At 40.5% G+C, this 25,458-nt stretch overlaps 3 protein-coding genes across 3 annotated transcripts; all 3 read right to left on the reverse strand.

The window, feature by feature from the left end:
- Window positions 1-256: 256 nt before the first annotated feature.
- Window positions 257-20,774, reverse strand: LOC104443247 (disease resistance protein RUN1). The gene is made up of 5 exons (XM_039310932.1): window positions 20,621-20,774; window positions 20,061-20,185; window positions 9,284-9,563; window positions 884-1,406; window positions 257-708 (listed from the first exon to the last, which is right to left on the reverse strand). The coding sequence occupies exons 1-5, from the start codon at window positions 20,772-20,774 to the stop codon at window positions 444-446; spliced, it is 1,347 nt and encodes a 448-aa protein (XP_039166866.1). The 3' UTR covers window positions 257-443.
- On the reverse strand, window positions 16,530-25,458 carry LOC104442209 (disease resistance protein RUN1-like). Its single transcript, XM_039311334.1, has 8 exons — window positions 24,687-25,458; window positions 23,362-24,487; window positions 22,557-22,837; window positions 20,621-22,474; window positions 20,061-20,521; window positions 19,613-19,722; window positions 19,341-19,473; window positions 16,530-17,147 (listed from the first exon to the last, which is right to left on the reverse strand). Exons 1-3 carry the CDS (start codon window positions 25,247-25,249, stop codon window positions 22,625-22,627), a joined length of 1,902 nt encoding a protein of 633 aa, XP_039167268.1. The 5' UTR covers window positions 25,250-25,458; the 3' UTR covers window positions 16,530-17,147; window positions 19,341-19,473; window positions 19,613-19,722; window positions 20,061-20,521; window positions 20,621-22,474; window positions 22,557-22,624.
- Window positions 20,879-22,264, reverse strand: LOC120286061 (putative adenylate cyclase regulatory protein). The gene has a single exon (XM_039310933.1). The coding sequence runs from the start codon at window positions 22,262-22,264 to the stop codon at window positions 20,879-20,881; it is 1,386 nt and encodes a 461-aa protein (XP_039166867.1).

The raw sequence follows: 25,458 nt of genomic DNA on the forward strand, positions 1-25,458 counted from the left end.
TCCCATACAAATATGAACCTATAACTTCGAGAGCTAAGGGAAGCCCTCCGGTAGTGGACACGACAGCACGAGAGAGAGATTCAAATTCACACGGAGGAGAGTCCCTCATAAAGGCATGTCTACTAAGTAATCTCAGTGAGTTATCCTCATCAATTTCCTTAAGTTCATACTTGCATTTCATGACTTCATCAAGGATGGAACTTATCCTTGTAGTAATGATTATCCTACTTCCCATCTCAAACCAAGTCGGGTTTCCCAACCAAAGCTTTGAGTTGATCCTTATGATTCACATCATCCAAAAGAATTAGGACTTTCTTGCCTTTAAATCTAGATTCCATAATCCTAATTCCTTCATCTAGACTAGACACTAGATTGTTCGTTTTCAGTATATCAAAGATTAATTGATCTTGCAAACATGAAATACCCTTGCGCCGCGAGGATTCTCAAATATCTGGAATGAAACTACGATGCTGAAATTTGTCAGAGAGCTTATTGTAGACGACCTTGGCTAAAGTCGTCTTACCAATACCCCCCATTCCATGAATGCCAACAATTTGCGTGGCACCGGGTTTATCATCCAGCAATTTCAAAATATCATTCACAGCTTTATCAATTCCAACAAGTTGTTCAGTAACAACCAGCTGAAAGGCCTTCTTTAACTCCCTCAAAACTTTTCCTACGACTTCTTTTACCAATTCTCCTTCGTAGCTGTTTATAAATCATTTGAGCTAAAATGCATTAGAAGAACAATCATATTTTTTATCTCATCACTACAACGCTCCAGCATATAAGAGTAAAAAACACAAGCACAAGTTGAGAGACACACGAATGTGTAGTCTCAGCTGAAAGAAAGCAAGCAAGACTTCGGTAGAAAATAAAATACCCGCTAGCAAATCTGTCTGATTCCCACCCCTTTAGAGAAGCCACTTCTTGGAGTGCTTGTTTCCACTTCGCAACATCTTCTTCCAAATACTTCCTACTTAAACGGGAGAAAGTCTTTCCAAAGCTTCCTATTTGGTATCGCACATGGGCCGGTTCAACCCGGTAAAATATGGGCAAGACAATGTGCCCACTCTTCATGCACTTTGTCATCTCAACGAGCTCTTGAAGGCACCATTTGCTTGAAGCGTAATTCTTAGAGAGAATCGGGATCGAGATCTTACTGTTATTAATGGCCAAAATAAGATTGGTCCCGATCTTTTCACCTTCGCGAAGCTCATTGTCGTCTTTAAACACACGGATTCCAGCATCCATGAGCTTGTTGTGGAGGTGATCCACAAAGGTTTTGCGAGTATCCTTGCCGCTAAAGCTCAAGAACACGTCGTAGCAGTCACTTCCTGCCGAAGCAGCGGATGAATCAGACGCGCCCGTATCATCTGCTACTCGACGGGGCTCTCCTTCTTGTTCTTGACAAAATTGTATGCGAGCACAGAGAGAAGAACCGACGCGACCAACACCGCAAAGAAAGCCCAAAAACTAGATCAAGCTTCATTTTCGCTTCTCCAATAACTAGCGAGCCGATCTCTCTGTGAATGTCTGCCTCTATTGGGGTTGCCCACTAAGATGCCCGTGGAAATATGCACATGGATCGGGAGGGGAAAAGTGGACAAATTAATAAAAAATCAACCATGCCCTGTCTTTAGGGTAAGTGGGATTTGGCTGTCCATGGCGCGCAGTGCTTTGATCCGAAAATCTGCGTGAGAAAAACTCCCTCGCAGGTCCAGTCCGGTCTAATTTTTTTTTTAAAAAAGGGAAGTCCACAAGCTCACAAGCCCAAATCCGGCCTTGAATCGCCCAAAACCCTACCCGTTTTTTAACCCGGCTCGTACCTCCTCTCTAGGGCTTCCTGGCGGCGGTGGCACGGCGAGGCACGGCGACGCTGTGCCGGAGGTCGGTCAGGCGGGGGCTCGGCTGCTGCAAGTCGCAGGCGGAGAAGAGGCGGAGGAGCGGCTACCGGCGGGCGGAAGCGCTGCAAGGGGGTTGCAGACGGACGGGCTGAGGACGGAGGCGCTGCAAACGAGCTCGCGGATTGCTGCGGCGTCGCGGGGGCGAGCGGCGGTGGCCGGCGTTCGGAACTCGCCGGAAGGAGGAAGGCAACGGCTGGTTTGCTGCAGCGTCGGCGTTCGCAGATGGCCGGAGAGAAGGAGTCGGCGGCAGCAGGTGTCGGTGACTGGCACGAGGACGCAGCAACCGGCAGAGGGCGCGGGTGCTCACGGCTGCTCGCGGAGGTGCAGCGGTGCTCGTGGGTTGCCGCAAGTCGCGGCAGCAGCGTCGACGTGGCAGAGCTGGGCGGAGCGGGGCCGACAGAGGCGGGGTCGCGACTTCGGGGGCGCGGAGCGGCGGTGAGGCTCGGTGGCTCGGCTGCCGGCGTTGGGTTGCAGGCGCTGGGTGCCGCAGGAGGGTCGGCGAGGAAGAAGAAGAAGCCTCGTTTTTGTGTTTTTTCTCCTTTTCCTTTCTTCCTCTCCGGTCTCTGTCCTTCGCCCTCTCTCTCTCAAGCTCGCTCTCCGGTGTTCTCTCCCTCTCTCTTCTCTCTATTCTTGCTCGATGCTCCCTCCTTCTCCCTCTCTCTCCAGCTTTTCTTTCTCGCTCTTTGCTCGCGAAGATGGAGGAGGGAGAAGGCAGGCTGGCGTGGGCTTCTTCTTGTGACGTTTGAGCTCTCAAATACTTATATCATCATTTAATTTGCCTGTGCTTCATGATATATATAATACCCAGTGTTTATGTTGTCCGTATGACGTTCATGTGGAATGAACGCCTTTTGTGACCATGCGCCGTCGAGTTTTTAGAAAATTCCCACTTCAAGTGAGGGGAAAGTAAGTATAGTCTTTTCCTTGTAATCTTGGAAGATTACTCAACAATAGTGTAGCTTTTTGAATGAGTTTGAACACATTGAACATTGATAACTTGCTATAGCATCTAAAGCGAACTCGAACTAGACTTACAGGCCAAATTGCATAGCTTTCTGAATGAATTTGGGTGCATTTGAAAAAGTTAAAGCAAGTTGAACTAGATTTTCCATAAAAAGAGAAAACTTAGAGCGCCTCGCTTATGTTCTGATTCTTTGCGTGTGTAGGCCCCCAAAGAATGATTGGCATCTTTCTTTTTTCCCCGAATGGATGACTTTTGGAATGAGTGCTACGAAGGCAAACATTTTCAATTTTGTATTTTTAGGCTAAATCAGAAGACTAAGAGTAGCAGAGTAAGCAATGTGGCCAGCTTTTATTGGGTGTTAGGTAAAGATGCCAGGCATTGATCTTAGGGGTGATCGATTCCCGGTTCGGTCTGGTTCCACCCAAGAATCGGGAACCGGACCAGGAGGACCGGTTCCCACTTTTTCTGGACCGTGGACCGGACCGGCTGTCTTGGAATTGAGAACCGGACCGGACCAACTGGTCCGGTCCCGTTCCAATGAACCATCACTTGCTTTCATTTCATTTAACAAAAAAACCTGCTAAGCTTTGCAAAATCTTAACGATGGGATTCCAAAATCGCACATCATAATCCTAAAATAGAAAATGGACTCAACAAAACATCAATAATCAACAAAAAAACAAACAGATAAAGAAGAAACATTGATCCAAAGCATAAATTCAATCCCCCTCTTCTTTGAATCAGCTCGATTAAATCCAGTGGCTCAGTAGCTCGCTCGAGCATCGACAATGGAAGATATAGGTCACAGCAGCGCCTAATATAGCAACACTGTCCACGAAACACGAGCAACACAAATAATAGAGTTACACCAACCCATCTTCCATCAAGACATGAAGAATTAAATATCAACAGAGAACCAAGAGATTGAAATCCCCTAACGAAGCGCTCTTACCCACACCAAAATGCGTGGAGGAGACGAAATCCAATCGCCCATTGCCCCGCCCCCCACCCCAAATGCGACATCAATGACATCACATCGCATGTCGAAACACACGAAGATGAGACTACGTAGTATAAATGATCAAACAACGAAGCCGCACGGCAATGAAAATAGAACAAAAGAGCTTATCGAGGACGGGACTTGGGACTCACCTCAAAGAACGAGAGGGCCTTGGGAATCGCCGGGGCCGCAACGGGAGATGGGAGAGAGCGAAGAGATGATGATGTGTGGGGAGGAAGGGTTTGGGAAAATGGAAGTTGAATGGAATTATTGCCGAGTTGGATTACAAAATTTGGGAAAATGGAAGTTGATGTGATGGTTACTATATATTAAAGTAGAAACTAACAAAAAAAAAAAAAAAAGAGAGAAGGGTTTAGCCATTTAGGTTTCAAGAGGGAAAGGGCAAGTGAGGAGAATTGCAAAAAATTGAAAAATAAAAGCTAATGTGATGGTTACTGTTGAGTGTAGTTCAGAAACGCAAAAAAGAGGAAGGATTATTAGCTTTGAGTTATGAGAGAAGAAATGAATATGATGGTGATGGGTATTATATATAAATGGTCAGTTCGGTCCGATCCAGTTCCGATCCTGAAATTGGGAACCGGACCAACCGATCACCGGTTCCAAAAATAGGAACCTGAGACCGGACCAAGACCCTCTAGGACCACCCGAAACCGACCGGTCCGGTCTGGTTCGACCGGTTCCCGGTTCAGGTGGTTTCTGTTGCACACCCCTAATTGATCTTTTTGCTTGTTGTGTTTGCTCCTAGAATGAGGTGCACTATTAAGTTGCTAAGCCTGCACGAATCCAAGGAAGATTTGAGAGTGGACCTAGATGGAGATCCTTTGTGCCTAAAAGGAATTCTCTTCCCTTTGCCCTTTGTTTTTGAAACAAAAGCAATTTTCACCGTGGTATGCACGAGAATAGACTTGTGAAATAAATTACAAGAAATAAAATTGGGGATGATTAAATGCAAAGGGCTATTTTAGATCTATACACCGGATAGATTTTGTAAGCTTAATTCTAAACTCTAAAAAAATAACGCTTTCTCTTTCTGCGCAAACATTAACAATTTGCTTTTCATTAACTTATGAACTTTAAAAAAAATAACATATTTAATTATGGAACACTTATGCTCTTACTTCTTCTTCTTGTTGACTTTTGGCCTAAATGTTCTAAGTACTATTGGTTTTGCAATTTTTTTTAATTAGACAACTTATTATAATGATAAATAGTTTAATTATGGGACATCCTGTTCCACTTGTATTTAATTTTTCTTGAGCCAATTTGCAATTTCTGAAGCAAGCAACGCAAAATATGACATGGTATAGAAATTAAACCAAAAAGGAGAAAATAAAAGGAAAATGACTTGAGATCAATAAAGGACATCCCAACTCCTTAGACGCTCCCTCTCCATGCAGCAGCAGAATAGTTACATTATACATTGCTGGTCAGAAGGGCCATGTTTTCCTTATTCTCTACTATGACTCTGATTGGTGGGTTGCAAATACGCTCGCATTTAATTTTAGTTAAAATTACAATCCATAATATGGCACCAATTAAAGATATGGTTTGAGGAAATTTTCTCCAACTAGATATGGAGGAAAATATTGGCCATGATTAAATGCAACTACATTGCTTAAAAAATGAGGAAAATCACTTATAATTAGATAAATTATCATCGCACTCTTAGGTTTCATGAGTGTGGAACCTCATTCTTACATTTAGGGAGAATTTTATTTTACCCTCTTAACTTTGAAATTGGTGCACAACAAACTTTGAGCTTCATAAGGTTGCATACCCACTCCCTCAAACCCGAACTTGTACAATGTTATGCTTTTATCCCATAAATCTTTTCATTTAACATGTGCCATGCACATGCCTTTAAAGGGGTAAATAAGTTACAAATGTATAATCTAAGATCATTTGTCCAATTATATGCATCCTATGTTGAAAGATAGATCCTTTATAAGGTGAGCATTGTCGCGACCAAATTTTTGGGTAAACCACTTAAGGTTTGGTTAATAGATTATTAAGCCTAAACTTAGTTCGAGCTCTCCCAAGCTCATACCAATTCGCGACTTAGGTTCAAGTTCTTAAGATGCAAATGATTTTCAATCAGGAATCGCCACTAATCTATTTTTGGTGGGTTGATTAGAAACCCAAGTAAAGTAACGAGAGATTTACTTTACTCCTACGAACCAGATACTGTGAGTTCGGGAAATTAATTACGTTAGATTTCTCTAACGCCCTTTCGGTACTTTTCTATTTTATTTTGAAAAAAATGTTTGGCAAGCAATTTGAATTGATTTTAATTTATCCTCCTAACATGTGAAGTGTTTATGAGGGTACGCAAACTACCAATTTAATATCCATGACTTACCTCGTGACAATGAAAGCACTTGCAGTGTTAGATCAAAATTCACATCGACAATCCTAAATATAATTTCTAAATAACACGCAATTTCCTTTTTTTGTTTTCACTTATTCGATGAGAATCATACTTTATGCAATACATGCTACTAATCTAACATGAAATAATATAACATGGCAATATGACTTAAACTATATGACATAAATGAGCATGCAGCATACCTTGAAGCATGAAATGGATTTATTCTAAATTTTTTTGTATTTTCCATGAAATTTGAAATTAAAGAAATGCAATAATTAAATATGCAATCTGAATTAACCAAATGACCTAATTCTAATGACGAGCAACTTCTAACTAAATGAACCTACTAACAGGCATTTCATGAATCTAATCCTACATAACATGCGCATGATTTTTTATTTTTATGAAAATTCATAATTAAAAATTACTAAAAATAAAAATCTAACTAAAGTGAGATATTATCTATTCTAGATACCTTCTAAACATGCATTTAAAAAAAAAAAAAAAAACTAACTAGCCTATCATGCAACCTTAAGCTAATCTACATGGAATGCAAATGTAATTTTTTTTTTTTAATTTTCGAGATAAACAACCAAATCATCCAAACCACTTTGGGGGTTTCTTGAGTGATGCCACCCTTCCAACATGGAAGGGAGGTGAGTTCAATCCCCACCTTTCGGGAGGGGATGGGAGGTAGGGACGCGTAAGTTTCGAGAGTGGGTTGCGACTCCCACGCCCGCAAGAGGCCGGGCACAAGTCGTGGGTAGAGTAGGAATAGAGTAGATTGACCAAAAAAAAAAAAAACCAAATCATCCATGGTTATAAAAAATGCTATCCATCACTCGAATTGAAATCCAAAATTGATTATTTCACTAATAAAATCGATAAATTGATCTTAAACCTTAAATATCAATATATCAATTTTACTCCCACGTAAATAATTATTCCATTTAAAGCCTTATAGATAAAATAAAAATTTGCGCGTGATATCGAATCAAGACGGTGCATCAGGGATTTCAATCATGCATGGAGAAGTAAATCCAACAAAGCATAAGATAAAATAAATCTACAAAATAAACCTACCTAATTTGAATTTTTCCAAAGTCTGACTCAACGGACAGTGCCGTATGGATAACGATGGAATCTCGGGGTAGCGAGGATGGGCGATCGTGGCAACATCTCGGCTTGGCTCTACAAGGCCACGACAAGTTCGATGGGCTGTGATACGGGACACCAAGAAACCTGCAAAACTATCGAAAGCTTAGGTAATTCGAAGGGAGGCCGGTGTCGCCAAGTGATCGTTGATGTCGAGAGCTGGTCACAGCATCGAAACCAGAATGGTAAGGCTGCGTGAGGGGAAGCAATCCGTGGCGTTGAGTTGAATAATGAGCGGAATCGTCGATGCAGCAAGACCGGCAAGCTTCACCGATGTTGGGCTGGGCCATGATGGGCACGATTCAAGGCTGAAGAACCGGCGGATACTTCTGCACTAAGAGATGGACGCTGGCGTGGCAGAGCAGCAGGAACAGCAAGCTGGTTGATGTTTGAAAGTCCACGTCGATGCTGGAGAAGCTGAGGGCGCCGCTGGGATTCTGGGTTCGTTCTTTCTTTCTTGCTGGTTGATGTTTGAAAGTCCACACCGATGAGGAATCGCTGTGATGCCGCTTGGAGTCTGCTGGTTTGACTTCGTAGGAGCAGCGCTGGTTTGACTTCGTAGGAGCAGCACCGAAACTTGCTGCGTTCTGGGGTTGACCTATGTCGCGACCAATTTTTCGGGGTGAGCCACCTAAGGTTTGGCTAATAGATTGTTAAGCTTAAACTAACTCGCCTCCTGCCTCCATACCTGGTCGCGACTTAGGTTCATGTTTTAGCATGCAATTAGGAGTCGCCACTAATCTATTTTTTTTGTGGGTCGATTAAACCCAAGTAAAGTAATGGGAGTTTCACTTTACTCCTACAACTGCAGACTATGGGTATGGGACTTGGTTACACTAGATTCTCTAATGCCCTTTCGGTACCATTACTTTATTTTCAAAAAAAATGTTTTGCGCGACTTAAATTGATTTTAAATCTATTTTCCTAACACGTGTAAGGTGATCAAATGAGTGCGCAATCCACTAATTTAACACCCGGATAAACAATAAATAAATTGCAAAAACTTACCTCAAAACAACGAAAGCATCCGCAATGTTAAGTTAAAAACCACATCAACAACCCTAGATATGATTTCTAATTACCACGCAATTTCTTTTTTATTTTTCACTTAATTAATGAGAATCATGTAATATGCAATGCAATATTAACTAAATGACTTAATTCTAATGTCATACAATTTCTAATTAAATGGGTCTAATAACAATCCCTAAATGACATGCATCTAAATGAAGCTAACCCTAAATTGATTTTTTTTTTTATTTTTTAAATAAAATTCCTATTCTAAACATGTAAACCCTAAGACATGCAATATTCTAATTCAAACATATCTCGAGATAAACTAGGCAATTAAGACGAGACAATTCATTCAAAATCATCGAAATATCGCACATCGTTTAGATCGAGACAATATTTCGCTAGTAAAATCGATACTTTGATCTTAAGCCTTAAAGATCAAAATATTAATTTTAGTCCGTTTAATTAATTATTTCATCTAAAGCCTTATAGATGAAATAAAACCCCTAGCGCGGTTGCGATTCGAGTGTCACATTGAGATTTTTAATTATGCATAAATAGGTATTTCAACCAAAGAAAACAACACATAAAAAGATAACGATAAAAACAGAGAAAAACCTAAACTTGTTTAATAAAGTAAAGCAAAAATACCTAGTAAAATTTTTCTTTTCTTTTTTAGAAAGAAAAAAATCTTGGCCGCTGGTTTTAGGGCTCCGGTGGGGAAAGAACGCCGGCTAGGGTTCCGGCGAGGGCTCAACAGGAACCGGCAGCGAGCGAGCGGTGAGCGCGTCGGCACGGGCGGCGTCGCGGACTGAGGAGGGGCGACGGAGCTGGGATCGCGGACCGCGGACCGCGGGTCGTCGGGACGATGGAGGTGTGGTGGAGCGACGGCTTGAGCAGCGGGGGCGGCGTCAGGTCGTCAGAACAGAGGCGGGGCGCCGCGGGCGAAGCTCGCGCTTCCGGGTTCCGGCGAGGGCTCTTGCGGACGCCGGATCTGGCGTGGGCGTCGCGGACGGAGCTGTGGGGCGGTAGCGGCGTCGGGTGAGCAGAGGCGCGGTGGAATGGAGCGGACTCGCGGGTCACCGGCAGAGCAACGATGGGCTGCGGCTCGTAAGGCGGCGACGGTGTGGGCTGGCGAAGGCGAGGACACCCCCACGAAGAAGACGATGAACAGTAACGTGGGGCTTTCCTTTTCTCTTTTCTTTTTCTGGTCTCTCTCTCTCACGTCACTTTTCACCTTTTCATCTTTTTTCTCTCCTTTTTGCTTTTCTTTTGTGTTCTTTTTCACCAAAAGAAGCTCCCTTTTTGCTCCAAAATTTTTTTTGAAACTCCTTCCCCTTTGTATGGCCGTGTGGATTGATATGTGTGGCCTCCCAAACAAATTGCACGCGAGGTATTATATAGGTCTAAAAATGTATCTCTACGGTATATATTTTTCCTTTTTTGTTCGCGCATAATACCCCTAAATATATCATTGACATATATCCACCTCGTATTAATATTCCCTTTTGTATTTTTCACATATTCTATCCAAAATTTTCCTTTTTGTTCGAAAATGCATAAATGTGTGAAGAATGCGAACGAATATGTGAAAAATTTTGCACTCGCCGTTGGTCCAATAAAATAAACAAAAATGTTCCTAAACTATATGCCATGTGATTTTATTTTTCGGGGATAAAATTAACCCCTGATTTTTAAATGTCTAAATGGATCGCCAAAATTTAGGTGTCAACAACCTATAATCAGCGAACGTTTTCCCCTAGTCCCTCTCTCTCTCTTCGTGTCTTGATTTTTCTTTTACTCGAGAGAAAACCCCCTTTTCGTCTTCTTCTTGCCACCCTTCTCTCTCTTTTCGTCTTCCTTTCTTTCTTGGCCTTTCTATGTGCAGATCGTGGAAACCCAGCAAAGGAGACTTGAAGGACGGCTTGAGGGCGTGGCCTTGCAAATTTGATGAGCGATCACCAGGAAGAAAAAGATCGTGAGCTCAAGCATGCATCTTCACCATGCAGACTACAAGAAGAACAGAAGATTTTTTCTCACGATGTTAGTCACCTCGTCTCTATTGTGTCTCTCTAAATGTGGCCGTTTGTATCGATTATGTGGCCTCTCAAAACCCTACGCGAACAACTTATTTATAGGCCACCGATCGGGGTTTCAATTTTTCCAAATCGATATCCACTAAAATTCTTTTTCCAAATGCAATATTCGTTTTGCCGAAAGTAATATTTGCTTTTCACATTTGCCCTATTCAAAAAAATTCATTGTATCCCGGAAAAATTTCAAATTGCTACTTTTCACGAAATAATTTTTATCACTAATTTTTGGGCCAATTTGCTCACTGTGGGCTTAGTCTGACGTGCCAAGTTAAAGTTAAGAATCACTAATTCGAATCCACCCGTCACCGATCCAATAAATAAATGCAAAAAATGCAAATTAAAAATAAATGCACCTAAATCTATATGCTATGCAATTAATATTTTTTCAAGAATAAAATTAAATAATAGTTTTCTATGCAATAAATAAATGATCGTATCGCCAAAATTTAGGTATCAACAAGCATCAATTATCTCAATTGTTATGGATTCCCGGTATGATTAGATGTTTTGTTGCATTTGTGTCGCCATCAAAGTGTTCAAACTCATGAATAGAAGTGGGGTTTAGGAGAATCTGCGGAATTTGCAATGAAACCGACATAATCGAATAGGTTTCAATATGGTATTAAAGGTGATGGTGCGAGTTATACGCTCCAAAAGTCCAAAACCGGCAAGTCAAGAGGGTTTTCCAGGATTTGGGGTGCTAATAATCCTACACCTAACAAAGCTCTTCCTCTTTATATTAACAGATACCAACCTTTTGAAGGCGACAAACTCATTCAAATTCTAGTTTTGCAATTGTGTGTGTGTGTTGTTATTTTTTTTTTTTTTTAACTATGAAAATGTTGACAGCATGTACTTTGTCGTGTAACCTAGGTAATTTTATATCCAATGTGTTGAGCTGCGCTTGTGACGTTGTTAACAAAAGAAATTTACCTTCTCTTGAAGCACTACGTCAACAAGTCACATCATCAAGTCACAAAGAGCACGTTTGATAACTATTTTATTCGGGAAACAATTTTTGATCAAAAATAATTTTTTTTTTTTATTCTATTCAGAAAACAATTTTTGAGCAAAAGATTGTGCTTACTATTGTCCAACATTTCTATTCTTAGGATAGAAATGCATTTTGTAAGATTCTTAAATTCTTTTTGTTTCTTTTAATATTTTAATACTTTTATTATTTTTTATTATTTTTCTTTTTTTCTTCTTCCTCCTCCTTCTTTGTAGCTAGTCATCGGCCACCGCCGTGGCCGGCGACCGATTGGGCGAGTTATGGTGAGCTCGCTCGAGCCTCGCTTGCCAAGGCAAGCCTCGGCCTCGCCCGGGCAAAGCATGAGGTCAACCTCACCCTAGCCTGGCGAGGCCAAGCCTCGTCGTGGGGCGTGTGAGGCTCAAGCTCGGCCTCACTTAGGGCCACCTTGAATTAGAGGTGGCCCGATGAGGTCGACCTCACTCAGCCAAGGAGAGGCTGACCCTCGCCTAGCCACAACAAGGCTCGGGGAGCGTTGTCGGCCCTCGTCTAGCCAGTCACTAGTCATAGCTGAGGCCAGCGACGGCCAAAGAGAAGAAGAAGAAAGGAGAAGAGAAGAAGAGAAAAGAAAAGAGAAAGGAAAAAAAAAACCAATTCCGGGAATTGTTCTTGGAAACAAGAAGCTACTTTTTTTTTCACTTTTTGATTCTATTCCAAATCTATTATTGGGAATAAAAATTTTATCAAACGGATTTATGTTCTTGTTTTCGTTTTGGGGAACAAAAGAATAGAAATAGTTGTTCCTCGGAAGATTACTAAACAGGGCCTAAATGGCAGGTGTCGTGCAAGTATTCCAGCCCAAAGCGAAGGAAGGAATTTAAGAAGCTTGATAAGAGATTATTGGTGAGGGTACACCCCGTGAAGAGATGACATGTTGTTTTGGGAAGGCATAATAATAGCATGTGACGGGTGATTTGAGGAACTTCACAAAAATGTTATGTATACAAAGTCGGCAATTTATGACAACACGAGGGCAAAAGCTCTATTGATGATTTAGTGCAAGGTACCAACTTAAATTTATGCTTGTTTGTGGAAACTAAGGATTTCGGCAGTTGCAAATTAAGTTCAATGGTACTGGTAAAGAAATGAAAAAGAAAAGAAAAACTTAGTTCTTCGGTTTTCTTTGGATAATTAACTTAGTTTCATGGTTAAACATCAGCGAATATAGATTTCTAGACATTCCTAACACGTTGTTTATTCATAATTCGCTCAACATAACATTGCCAAATTAATAGGTTTTAAATTCCCTCTTGAATGTGATGTAGAACCCATCTATTTCCATTGAACTCAAGTGAGAGGGAGAATGTACTTAGTTGATTCAGTGTGATATTAAGGAATGAAAACTCAAAATCATCGCAAGTGAAGGTATTTCATTAGAGGATATAATGGAATTACCATCAAAAGAGTAATTTTATTATTACAAAATGTGCCATATTTTCCTATAACCTTGTTAGAGGAAATTCCTTTTGATTATACCTTTGATTGTTGGGTTATAAATACAGACATCACTTACATTTAGTTTTAAAAAAGTTTATATATGGCCGATGTCTATAACTTATAATCTATCAATTAAAGAGAATGGTTGAAGAAGATATTGCCCTTGGAAAATTGGCCCATTGAGTGGTGTCCCAAATGGTGCATTGGTCATGGATGAATGTGCTAAAACGACCAACATAAATCTTATCACATAAATTTTGCGAAATCATCTTTGCTAACTACTCTTTGACATCAATAATCACAACGTTGTCCCTTTTACGTAGACGAACGTAGTCGTCGTAGAGACGACAACAAGGCGGACAAGTTGGTGCCATCAGTGAATGTTGTACGATATTGTGAAGACCGAAAGGCAACATGAACCTTATAAGCAGGAGAAATCATATGATATTTCTGTTTCCTTTTACAAATCATACAACAGGAGACTCCATGTCAGAGTAAATTGTCTCCCATGCACCATCGTTTTTCATGGTTATAACGGATTTAGGTTTAGGTTTAGGTACGTAGGTATGAAGGAAATTGAAATGTACTGGGTGGTTAGGAATTTGTTTGGTTCAAAACAATTAGGCTTTGCCATACATATATGTTTTTTGAGAAAACTATCCAAAAAATCATAGACTTATTGTATGACAGTTGATTTAATCCTGAACTTTTTAATCTTCCTAAAACTTTTCACGATTTGCCAATTTAATTCTTTCACTAATTCTAATTGAAAATCGCTGAATCGACGGTCATGCCACGGTAAAAAATAAAACTGCTTGGTGGATTTAAAAATAAAAAACTGCTTGTATGTAATGATCGATGGTAGGTTATAAATATCTACATTATACTCTTGTAAAATTAATAAAAAAAAACTAAATGTTCTGCGCAAGATTATCCTTACCTTTGAAATTCCAGTAAATTTATCTTTCCTGCAATTTAATTTCCAGGCATTTATTTTCCAATCCAACATCAACAAACAACCATCTTATAATCTTTATGGATTCAATTTGATCCATATTTAAAAATATTTTACTTTTTTGAGAGAACGCATCCATAAAGCATGACAACTCTTCTCCTCTTCGTTCATGAAATGACATTTGTTTTGGCATAAGGCTGAATGGAAACAGGAATTTCTGATCGTCCTTACTTTGATAAAAAGGGAGTGAGGCATATTTGATCTTCTCAACGTAATACACAGCCTAAAAAACTCATTGATTAATGTGTATAGGCGTTCTTATGTTCCCATTTAGCTTCTGTATTTTACGTTAGCTAAGACAAGGCTACTTATCATGGGTATTGGGCAATTGTGCTCATTCCTTTATGTTTACTCATGCAGCTAAAGTGATAAAGCGAAGCTGCGCGAACACCGTATACGTACATGACAGGCTTATCAGAGTGAAGCCTTAGAAAGCTGTTCCACACTTTGAGCCGCCACACCCACCAGAAACAGAATTCAAGGACTGTATCCACTAACCTCATGAGTTGCTAGAAGTTGAGGGACGATGTCTTGGTGATGAAAATCGACATTTTGAAGTTTTTGGAGAATAACACGATAACTGGTGAAGCTCCTTACCAAAAAAAAAAACACGATAACTGGTGAAGCTCTGCTGCAGATCCGCAATTGTACACTGGTTTCTTGGTTTTGCTGGAAATATATGTGCTTCTAGCTTTGGATTGCATCTGGAAGGACGTTCTCATTGCACAAACTTCACTTCAGAGTCGGGGTTCAATCATGTTCTTTTCTTGGGGGGTTGATGAAGAAAATCCCGCACGTTCTTTACTTTATGCTGTCTACTAATTCTTCTTCCCATTTCTTTCTTTCCTTGTTTCCTTTCAAGTCATGCCCTTGGTGTAGATGCCTGCGAACAAAAGAACGTTGGGGCCAGTTTGATTATGATCTAGTGACATTGTTTCTTCAGTTCAAATCAAGGAATCCTTTAGATATGTATCAAATGGATTCTGTCCTATCATTGATCAGAGATCACTTTATGAAAAGTAGGAACCATAATTCAAGGAAGGAGAGAGTCCTTGACCCGCAACAAATAGAGAAGCTATTATCACATGCTTTGAGCTGCAAATTTTGTGCCAAAGAGATTTTGAAATTTGAGAGCAATCAAATGCATTTGCTTCATACTTCGTAAGAAACTTCCCTGGCTACCATTTTGACGCTGGCACTAGCATCGGAAAGAATCTCATGTTGAGTTTTGCTCATTTGTGTAGTAAAAGAAATCTCGAGTTTTGTCTTCATGGCTAGCCTCTCTCTCTCTCACTCTCTCTCACCCAATCAATTACGGCTATTGATTTATTTTGGTTGAGCAATCCTACATTTATTTCCTTCACATTACTTTTCTTACACAAATTCAAATGTTAAAAATTTTCAATCTCAATGTGCCCACACAATTCTTTCCATGCATGTTAAAGACTTGAAGTCACCACTGTCTTAGTTACAGGGTTCTAAGGTCTCTCAAGAGATCGATTCTCCATCCCAAAAATGTCACATCCCAGAGCTTATTGCGTCTCTCATATAATAATTTTTACCTCACGAACACTTTTTCAATGGACGACTGGGATTTGTTATTTTGTAATCCAACGGACAGAGATCCTTCGTGTAGGAGTGCTGAAGGGCAACGATTCGCTTTCTACTCCTTTTACACATAGCGAGTACATATACTAAACTGAATTTAAACTACTGGTCCCAACAGATCTAACTGTCTAGACTCGGAGTTGAGTGTCTGGATGTTGTAATCACCGATTACTCTCAGTGTAAAAAACTAGTAGGGAATGATGATGTGTCACTTGGCCATTTGTCGAAGTAATAGGTAACGGGGAGTCGAAGCTAAAAAGCATATATTTTTGTTAAAGCATGGGATGTTCCGGTAACTATAAAAGTCACTAAAAGTCGCAAGGGTGTAAGTTATCCATCACTAACGAAATCAAGCTGACAAAGTTACCTTTTCCGTTTTCTACGTATGAAAATCAAGAGTCACGAAATTTTTCAACTCAAAGGACCACGGGAAAGTTCTTTATTGGTCAAGTCACTGAATTAGGAATATGGGTTGGCCTCCATCTCACGAGCCTCCGCGCCATAAGCAGAGAAACCAATAATGGCAAAGATGTCGAGGAAGGTCATCGATGGTGGCCCGAGGAACAAATTTTCTGACTGAATTATATATTTGGTTCAAAACAACCAGGCTTTCCCTATTTTCCTATTTCCTGTTATCATGTAATTTCGACCTTGCGTTTACCATTTGTACAGCGGATGTCGGGGGGAGAGACCCTGCAACGGCCTCAACGCTTGCTGCATGAAGCGCAAAGCCTGGGTTCAAGCCCAAATAAGTGAGTTTCGACATCAACGTATTCAACTTGCTCCTCTTTGAATTGATCGATATAACTAGTCGTTGGCCCCCTGCATTTTACATGAGCATTTTATGACGGAGAACGTGGGAACGTTCTTCACAAGGGAAAGATAGCTTCATACGTCTACACATGCCTGGATTCACAAAGATGAAAAGGTACGTTGCAGATTGAGTAAAATTAACTCTGTTGTTCCACAATTTCACTAGACCATCTCTTCATTCACAAGCCAACTTTGATTACTGTTCTGATGTTTCGAGGGAGGAGACTGGGGGGCAGCAAATGCACTCATGTTGGTCTATAATATCGACATTTGCTTTTATAACAAAAAGTGCATACCCAGATTATCTCTTTCTCATAAACCGTGCCGGTACATTAACTTCACGAATATTTTGGCTTGTCAAATGTACTAAGCGGCGGCGATCCTTTGATTTGATCAATTATTCATAGATGGGGACCTGGCAGGTGTTGTGCAGATGGCTATTTGAGCCAGGAATGCAGCCAAAACTTAATGTAACTGCACGGCCAACTTGCAGAACTCCAGAGGGGGAACGTTAAGAGGAAGCAAATGCTAAGTTGACATCCTCTCTCTTGTCAAGGAAGCTGCTTCGCTTGCTGGAAGATACCTCCACAACCTCTGAATCTCTGTCCTCGTTCAACGGATATATCAACTTGGATCCCTTCACCTCACTTCATAATCACCCCTTTCTTCTTTAATTGTTTTTTTGCCTTCCTGCCGTTTGTCTGTCTGTTCTCGTTCTGCCACAACAAATGGGAAAAACAAAAGAGAGTATAGTAAGGTGCCTTTGTTTTCCTTTCCTGTAGAATTGGAAGATTAATGGAAATTGACAATGGACTTCAAATATAATTGCAGAAACAAGAACATAAATTGGCCAGAGAGTTCAAGACCCAAGATCCGCATCGCCAAACAATGCGAATTGAACATACTACTCTATACTTCTATACTTAATTAACTCTCAACAATATCATGATAAGGGGCAAAAAACTTGATTTTACCATAAGGGCAACCAAAAAAGACATTTGAATCGTTGATAAACAGCTTTTTGGCATCTAGTCAGCAACTGTCCTAGCTATCAAAATACGTTTTCTTTGGAACAAAAGAATTTTGAACGGAAATCCCTGAGACTCCATATATGTGTCCTCTATAACTAATGTCAGTATGTTCAATCTTCCGCATTAGGAATCACACAATTATGGTCAATATTTTCCTCAAGTTCATAAGGAAACTGCTTGTCAAGTCTTAATCCTTCAACAAATCAGGAGTTGGATGGATATAATTCCAAAGTCTCAAGCTGCCTGACTTGTCAAGAACAATAACTATAAATTGCAACCTTCATAAACTGCATCAATTCAATTAGCTGAAAAACTATCCCTAACATTAACAGCTCCTGCAAATTGGCGTAACCTCATGAGATCAATTTGTTATCCACAGAATCAATTACTATCAAATCTTTCAGAGTAGTCTTGACACCAAAATTCTCACAAAGCAAGAGCAACATCATCCAGCTCTGCCTCATTCCAGGGCCAAAACAAACAAACAGTCCATTTTCACAGTCACTTCATTCTTAATCTCACATCAGAACTACCTCCACCTATGGTTCTCTTTGGTTTACATGTCCCAGATTAAAAAGACATGTTTCTTTCATCGTACATAGCATGCTATAGTATGTCTTGCTATTCCGAAGGTCCAGAATGAGCATTGGCAGAACAAATCACATTGCATAGCATAAAAAAATTTCTAATGCTTGAATGAGTAAAACATAAAATCTGAAGCTCATTTTTCCAGACGGAATGAATTTGATCAATATTCAGCCCTCAGCCCTTGGTCAAATTCAACACGTAAATCTCATCAAGAATCCAAAATGGCCAGGGAATCTTGTAAAGAGAATATAACAGTGTATCAAAAACATGTTAATGACTTACCATGAAAAGAATTCTTAAGGGATTGAGATAACTGAATTAACAATATCATGATCAGGGGCAAAGAACTTGATTTTACCATAAGGGCAACCAAATAAGACATTTGAATCGTTGACAAACAGCTTTTTGACATCTAGTCAGCAACTGTCCTGGCTATCAAAATACATTTTCTCTGGAACAAAAGAATTTTGAACGGAAATCCTGAGACTCCACATATGTGTCCTCTATAACTAATGTCAGGATGTTCAATCTTCCGCATTAGGAATCACACAATTATGGTCAATATTTTCCTCAGGTTCATAGAGAAATTGCTTGTCAAGTCTTAATCCTTCAACAAATCAGGAGTTGGATAAATACAATTCCAAAGTCTCAAGCTGCCTGAATGTCAAGAACAATAATTATAAATCGCAACCTTCATAAACTGCATCAATTCAGTGAACTTAAAAACTATCCCTAAGAAAGCCATTAACAGCTCCTGCAAATTGGCGCAACATCATGAGATCAATTTGTTATCCACAGAATCGATTACTATCAAATCTTTCAGAGTAGTCTTGACACCAAAATTCTCACAAAGCAAAAGCAACATCATCCAGCTCTGCCTCATTCCAGTGCCGAAACAAACAAACAGTCCATTTACACAGTCACTTCATTCTTAATCTCACAGCAGAACTACCTCCACATATGGTTCTCTTTGGTTTACATGTCCCAGATTAAAAAGACATGTTTCTTTCATCGTACATAGCATGCTATAGTATGTCTTGCTATTCCAAAGGTCCAGAATGAGCATCAGCAGAACGAATCACATTGCATAGCGTAAAAAAATTTCTAATGCTTGAATGAGTAACACATAAAATCTGAAGCTCATTTTTCCAGACGGAATGAATTTGATCGATATTCAGCCCTCAGCCCTCGGTCAAATTCAACACGTAAATCTCAGCAAGAATCCAAAATGGCCAGGGAATCTTGTGAAGAGAATTTAGCAGTGTATCAAAAACATGTTAATGACTTAACCACGAAAAGAATTCTTAACGGATTGAGATAACTGAAGCTAAGGGGTTTCCTTGGAGAGTACAATATTGGCTTATTTAAGGCAAACTGTTCTTTCATTTGAGTATCCCCATGGATAAAATGAAGTCAACAGTATCTGCATAGGCGAATAAACATAACCAAATAGATGTCAAGGAAGGAAGCAAATCATCTTGAAACTTGGTACTTAGAGAAAATTACAACTCGGATTTGCTGGTGATAGTCATTGATAGGTTATCTAAGATCAGCAGTCTTACTTGATGGCTATGACATGTAATGTTCTTAGAAGGCATTCCGATGACTTCTTGGCATCATCAAGAGAGTGATTTTCCCCAAAGCATAATGCTGTCCTCCTCCATTAGCTACCCTGTTGCTTGAATCACGAAAGAGAGGGAAAAACAGTATGCTATTGTCATGGAAAACGATTAAATTCAACCTCATTATTTTATGCAAAGGGAAAGCAGACAAAAGGAAAAAAACTTCTAACTAAATATCAAGCTTCTTCCTTCGTACGTCACTAATATCAAATGGTTAATACATTAACAGTAAACATTTTTAGCTGGTGAAAATCTTTAAAAATAGAAGAAATCTTTCAGTTACTATTTTTATTAACACATTTGTAATTCTATTGTAGTGCCTGCTTGCATAATTTGAAGGGAAAAAAAAAAATTGATCACTAACTAATTTATGCGTTACTAACCGCACCTGCATCATGATGTCCGCAGAAGAGATGGCTAACAATCGCCGTAGCCAAGAGTCCTCGACTTGATCTTTTCCGGCAGGTGCCTCGGCCTCACTCGAAACCCCTTTCCCCATCCTCAGTGAAGAGCCTGCCATCACCGGAGACGATTCCAGCAGCGACTCAACCGAGAGGGGAACTTCACGGCGTCACTCCCATGTACCAAAGGCTTCACCAGATTCAAGTACTTTGTGCAACCCGTCCTTCAAAAGCCCCTTTGAACAAGAATCGTGGATGAATAAGCTCTCAGCAATTTTCACCACACGAAAAGACTCGCGGTTTGTTCCGCTGCTTGTCGTGCTTCTTCGAAGCATCATCGCCCACCGAAGGAGCTGGTTCCACTTATCTGAATTTGACCATGAAGAATGACGCTGCTGCGTGTGCTGTTTCCGAACTCGATCTCCTCTGCTTTTTCAACTATGACCTCCTGAACATCAAGAATTGAAAATTGAGATTGGAGACTTGGGTCGTAAAGGCGGGGGAGATGGAGACAGAGACGATGAATAGCGTGATCTGCTTTATTTACCTTCTCCGAGGATTTGTGAATCGTTCCGGACGTTGTGGCCGAATACCGTTAACTCGTCTGATAAGTTGCATCGCTGAATGCCTTCTAGAGTTTGAACGCCTTGATTCCCAGAGCTCTGCGATGTCCAGAAGTTCATGCGAGTTTGACCCCCCATTATTTCATCGAATCTTCGAAATTTGATGGATGTGGAAAATTTACTGAGGCCGGTACTCATAAAATCCGTTGCCCACATATTAGGCTCTCCTCACTCCCCGAACATCAGGTAATGTTCGAGCGCTTGTCAACCCACGCAAGTTCCAGGTTATGCAAGCACGAGAGGTCTGGTAATGTATCAATAGGGCACCCCGCGAGAATTAACGTTATCAAGTTTTTCAATCTCTCAAGGCCTTTAATTTCGAGTAGCTTGCAGCATCCACGAAAACTTAAACGATCTAGACGTGTTAATTGCGAAACGTCCACTCTTACAAGGGACTCACAGCCCGCTACCGCTAGCTTTTCCAAGTTTTTCAATTTTTCAAAGCCTCGAACTTGATCATCTTTCAATATTGAACCACTTGACAATAAACACAAGTCTCTCAAAGATTCTAGATGTCCAAGGCCGTCAAGGTTGGACAACTTCCAGCATTTAGATACGGTAAGCCATCCTAAGGATTTTAATCCCTCTAGACCCCTAATGTCTGTCAGCTCTCCGCACGACTCAAGAAATAATTTTAACAATAATTCCAATCTTGACAAACTCGGTAACTCTTCCAACTCACCACAATTGCAGACAAAAAGTTCCAATAGACTTAAGGGAAGCTTCGGCATGGATTTCAACAATGGGCAATCCTTAACAGTGAGCTTTCTCAGGTGGCTTAAACGAGAAAGTTTAGGCATGGATTTCAACAGTGGGCAATCCTTAACAGTGAGCTTTCTCAGGTGGCTTAAACGAGAAAGTTTAGGAAATGTGCGATGCTGACCGCTGACTTCCAAAACTGTTAAAGAGGTAGGAAGCTCCGGCAATGATTGAAGCATATGGCAATCGTCTAACATAAGTTGCTCAAGACAAGAAACCTTATCGAATGTGCCATGGAAGCCAGAAACACCTGTTGAACTTAAACGAAGGATCTTCAATGAAGACAGCCCATCTACATGAATTTCTCCTCCTAGATTCTTGCAATTTGAGGCATCTAATTCTTCTAGGTTGCCCAACTTGCCGATAGTACTAGGTAAACTACTCAATTTCTCACAATGAGAAATATCCAAAAATTCCAACTTTTTCAAATCCCCGATGGATTTAGATAATTTACAAATGCCCGAATATGACAACTTCAGTTGTGTCAACCATTCCAACTTCCAAATCGAGTTAGGGATACGATAATCAAACCGCAAATCTATTGAAACCCCCGTTCCGCTTAATGACAAGCGCTGCAATTTTACGAGTGATCCAATGCTCTTTGGAAGTGTACATAACCCAGAGCAACCACTCAAGTCAAGGAGCCACAAATTTTTCAGATGGCTAATTGAGTCGGGAAGGGCAACCAATGAGCTGCAATCACTGGCATCAAGCCTTTGCAGCTTCTTCAAAGAACCTACACATGCAGGAATTTCCCGTATAGCAGTCTTCCATATGTGAAGCTCCTTCAGTTCTTCCAATTTGCCCATTTCATGCGGTAGCTTTGAGAGTTTCTTACATTCCATCAAAAATAAAAAAACGAGGCCCCTGGCTTCTCCAATAGAGGGATGAATTTTCTCTAGGTTTTCACATCCTCTCAAGTTTAACATCTTTAAATTTCGGAAGGGTGAGAGATCAGGAGTAATTTTTAAATTATTGCAATACCTAAGAATTAGAACTTTCAACTGCTTCGCCACCTGCAAAACAAAGTGGTTGATAAATTTTTGCAAAGAATAAATCATTAGAAACAAAAGACAAAACAAGATACTCTCCCTAACCACGGAGATGACTCCAACCTTCCCAAATCTCTGAAATGTCGCTTTCTTGTAAATTAAGTATGACTAATTTCTCTAGATGGAAATGACCGGGCACGAATGCAGGGCATCCCATCCAAAAAGCGATCGTAACTTAGGAAGCAAGCTTTTGGAATCTCCAATCAGTTTTGCATCTCTCACTATAAGGAGCCTTAAGTTTGGTAGCATCTCCAATTGCTCAGCTGTGATTTCAATCGGCGACTCAATTCCGTCGAGAAGGAGGGCCTGAACGCGAACTTTTTCAATTCCCTTCACAAATGTTGTTGCATCAAATCAGCAAACAAAAGACCCATATATGTCACTTTGCCTTCATTCTATAGTGTGAAGTTGATGCTCAGATCAGACTAGATATTATCATATATGTGATTATTTATTTTTTAAGATGAAATTCTTCCCTTCTTTTGTTTATGCCGTTAGCTCCTCCTCCTTTTTTCTTCTCTTATCCAATTAGAGAATCAGGGTAACAGATCATTTCAAGGGGAAAAATGCGATGGCTACATCGAATAAAGACTTAGAATCAATCAATACTAACACCAAGTGCACATGTAACCACTAATCAACAGTGAGTTTAATGTTTAAACCCAAAAGTTTATTTTTTTTTTCAACTCGATAGAAAATGTCTTACCATGTATAGATGCTAAGCACATCACTCCCAAATCACATCAAGGAAAGAATATAAGGAGAGTAATCTGGGTTATGAGGTCTAACACTTCATTCCAATTAAGAGAATTCATGTCAAAAGAGAGTAGAATGATGATAGAGGTTACAAGTACCTTATTTGTCTGAAGTACTTCCAAGGCTTCCTCAGGGGCCCACAGCCTACTTCGATTCATAGGCGTACTGTAATCTTCTTGACGAACAATTTCCCTACCAAGTTTTCTCAGTTGGTCATGCATATTCAGCACTTGAGTATCTTCAATTTTTATTAGTGACATTGAACTCAATTTTTCAATCCCCATCTTCGAAAAAAAATTACAGGCATCCCACATGTATGATACCTCATCTACATCGCTTCCCATATCATATCCATCGATTCCAACGTAGAAACAAGCAATGTCCAAAAATATCTGCTTTTCCTCATAGTTTAATGCTTCATAACTTATCTTGAGCTTCTCTTGCACTTTCTCATATGGTACTTTCTGTAACTTCTTTAACGCGTCTTGCCAAAAATCTATGTTTTGCGCACGCAAATGTGAACCTATAAGCTCAAGAGCTAAGGGAAGCCCTCTGGTAATGGACACGACGGAATTGGAGAGAGACTCAAATCCACACTGAGGAGAGTCACTCCTAAAGGCATGTCTACTAAACAATTTCAAAGATTTATCCTTAGCCATTTCCTTGAGTTTATACTTGCATTTCACCTCAGCTTCATCAAGAACAGACCTGCTTCTTGTGGTGATTATTATCCTACTTCCCATCTCAAACCAATCATAATTCCCAACCAAAGCTTTAACTTGATCAATATCATCCACATCATCTAGAAGAATTAGGACTTTCTTACTTTTAAATATAGATCTCAGGATCCTGATTCCATGATCCTTATTAGACACTCGTTCTACCACTTTCAGATCACGTATTAATTGTTTCTGCAAACGAGGAATGCCCTTGCTTCGCGAGGATTCTCGAATATCTGCAATAAAACTATGATACCGAAATTGGTCTAAGAGCTTATTGTAGACAACCTTGGCCAAAGTTGTCTTACCAATGCCCCCCATTCCATAAATACCAACAGTACCATTAGGGCTACCATCCAGCTTTCTCAAAATATCCTCCACAGAATCATCGATTTCGACAAGTTGTTCGGTAACGACAAGTTGTTCGGTAACAACAGGCTGAGGGGGCTTCTTTAACTTTCTCAAAACTGCTGTGACGATCTTTCTCACCAATTTTCCTTCGTGGCTGTTTATAAAGCATTCCAGCCAAAATGCATTAGAAGAACAGTCATATTTGTAATATCTCATCATCACAACACTACAGCATATAAGAGTAGAAAAAAAAAAGCAAGCACAAGTTGAGAAGCACACGAATGTATAGCCTCCTCTACAAGCAAGATCATGTTGCAAGAAAGCAAACGAGGCTTCAAAAGAAAAAGAAATACCCGTCAGCAGTTTTCGCTGGTTCCCATCCCTTTATAGAAGCCACTTCTTCGAGTGCTTTTTTCCATCTCACAACATCTTCCTCCGAATGATTCGTACTTAAACGGCAGAAAGTCTCTCCAAAGCTCCCTTCTTGTTTTCGCACATGGGTCGGTTGAACATGGTAAAATATGGGCAAGACAACGTGCCCGCTTTTGATGCACTCTATCATCTCAGCGAGCTCATGAAGGCACCATTTGCTCGAAGCGTAGTTCGGAGAGAGGATCGGGATCGAGATTTTACTATTTTTAATGGCCTGAAGAAGCTCGGTGTCGATCTTCTCACCTTCGCGAAGCTCATTTTCGTCTCTGAATACGCGGATTCTGGCATCGACGAGGCTGTTGTAGAGGTGATCCGCGAACTTTAAGCGAGTATCCTCACCGCTAAAGCTCAAGAACACATCGTAGCTGTCACTGCCCGTCGAAGCGGCGGAGGAGCTAGACGCACTGGCATCATCAACTTTTCGACGGGCGCTCTTCTTGTTGCTTTGGCCAGAATTGTGTGCGGGCGCTCGATCACGTTTCATTTTTACTCCTCCGATGTTTCTTGAACCGATCTCTCTGTTACTATCAAAGAACGAAATGCCTCTAATCGGGTTGCCCAACAGGACGACCGTGCAGAGGGTTATTTGCTGGTGCTTTACACTACAGGATGCACATGGATCGGGAGGGAACGAGCAGTCGTTGCGTGTGAAGTCCGCGTCCTCGCAAACCACCCATTTCTGGGAAAGTCGGA

The sequence above is a fragment of the Eucalyptus grandis genome, chromosome 4, assembly GCF_016545825.1.
Source record: "Eucalyptus grandis isolate ANBG69807.140 chromosome 4, ASM1654582v1, whole genome shotgun sequence".
NCBI lineage: Eukaryota > Viridiplantae > Streptophyta > Magnoliopsida > Myrtales > Myrtaceae > Eucalyptus > Eucalyptus grandis.

Excerpts from the sequence above, each read along its gene's own strand:
- LOC104443247 (XM_039310932.1), bottom strand. The coding sequence starts at position 20,774 with ATGGGGGGTCAAACTCGCATGAACTTCTGGACATCGCAGAGCTCTGGG. Across the intron at positions 20,186-20,620 it reads TTCACAAATCCTCGGAGAAG|GCTCTTCACTGAGGATGGGG; the intron begins GTAAATAAAGCA and ends CGGTGATGGCAG. Across the intron at positions 1,407-9,283 it reads CATCGTCCCGACGACCCGCG|AACAAGAAGGAGAGCCCCGT; the intron begins GTCCGCGGTCCG and ends AATTTTGTCAAG.
- LOC120286061 (XM_039310933.1), bottom strand. The coding sequence starts at position 22,264 with ATGGGCAAATTGGAAGAACTGAAGGAGCTTCACATATGGAAGACTGCT.
- LOC104442209 (XM_039311334.1), bottom strand. The coding sequence starts at position 25,249 with ATGAAACGTGATCGAGCGCCCGCACACAATTCTGGCCAAAGCAACAAG. Across the intron at positions 24,488-24,686 it reads CCAGCGAAAACTGCTGACGG|CCACGAAGGAAAATTGGTGA; the intron begins GTATTTCTTTTT and ends CTTTATAAACAG. Across the intron at positions 22,838-23,361 it reads AAGTACTTCAGACAAATAAG|GGAATTGAAAAAGTTCGCGT; the intron begins GTACTTGTAACC and ends ACATTTGTGAAG.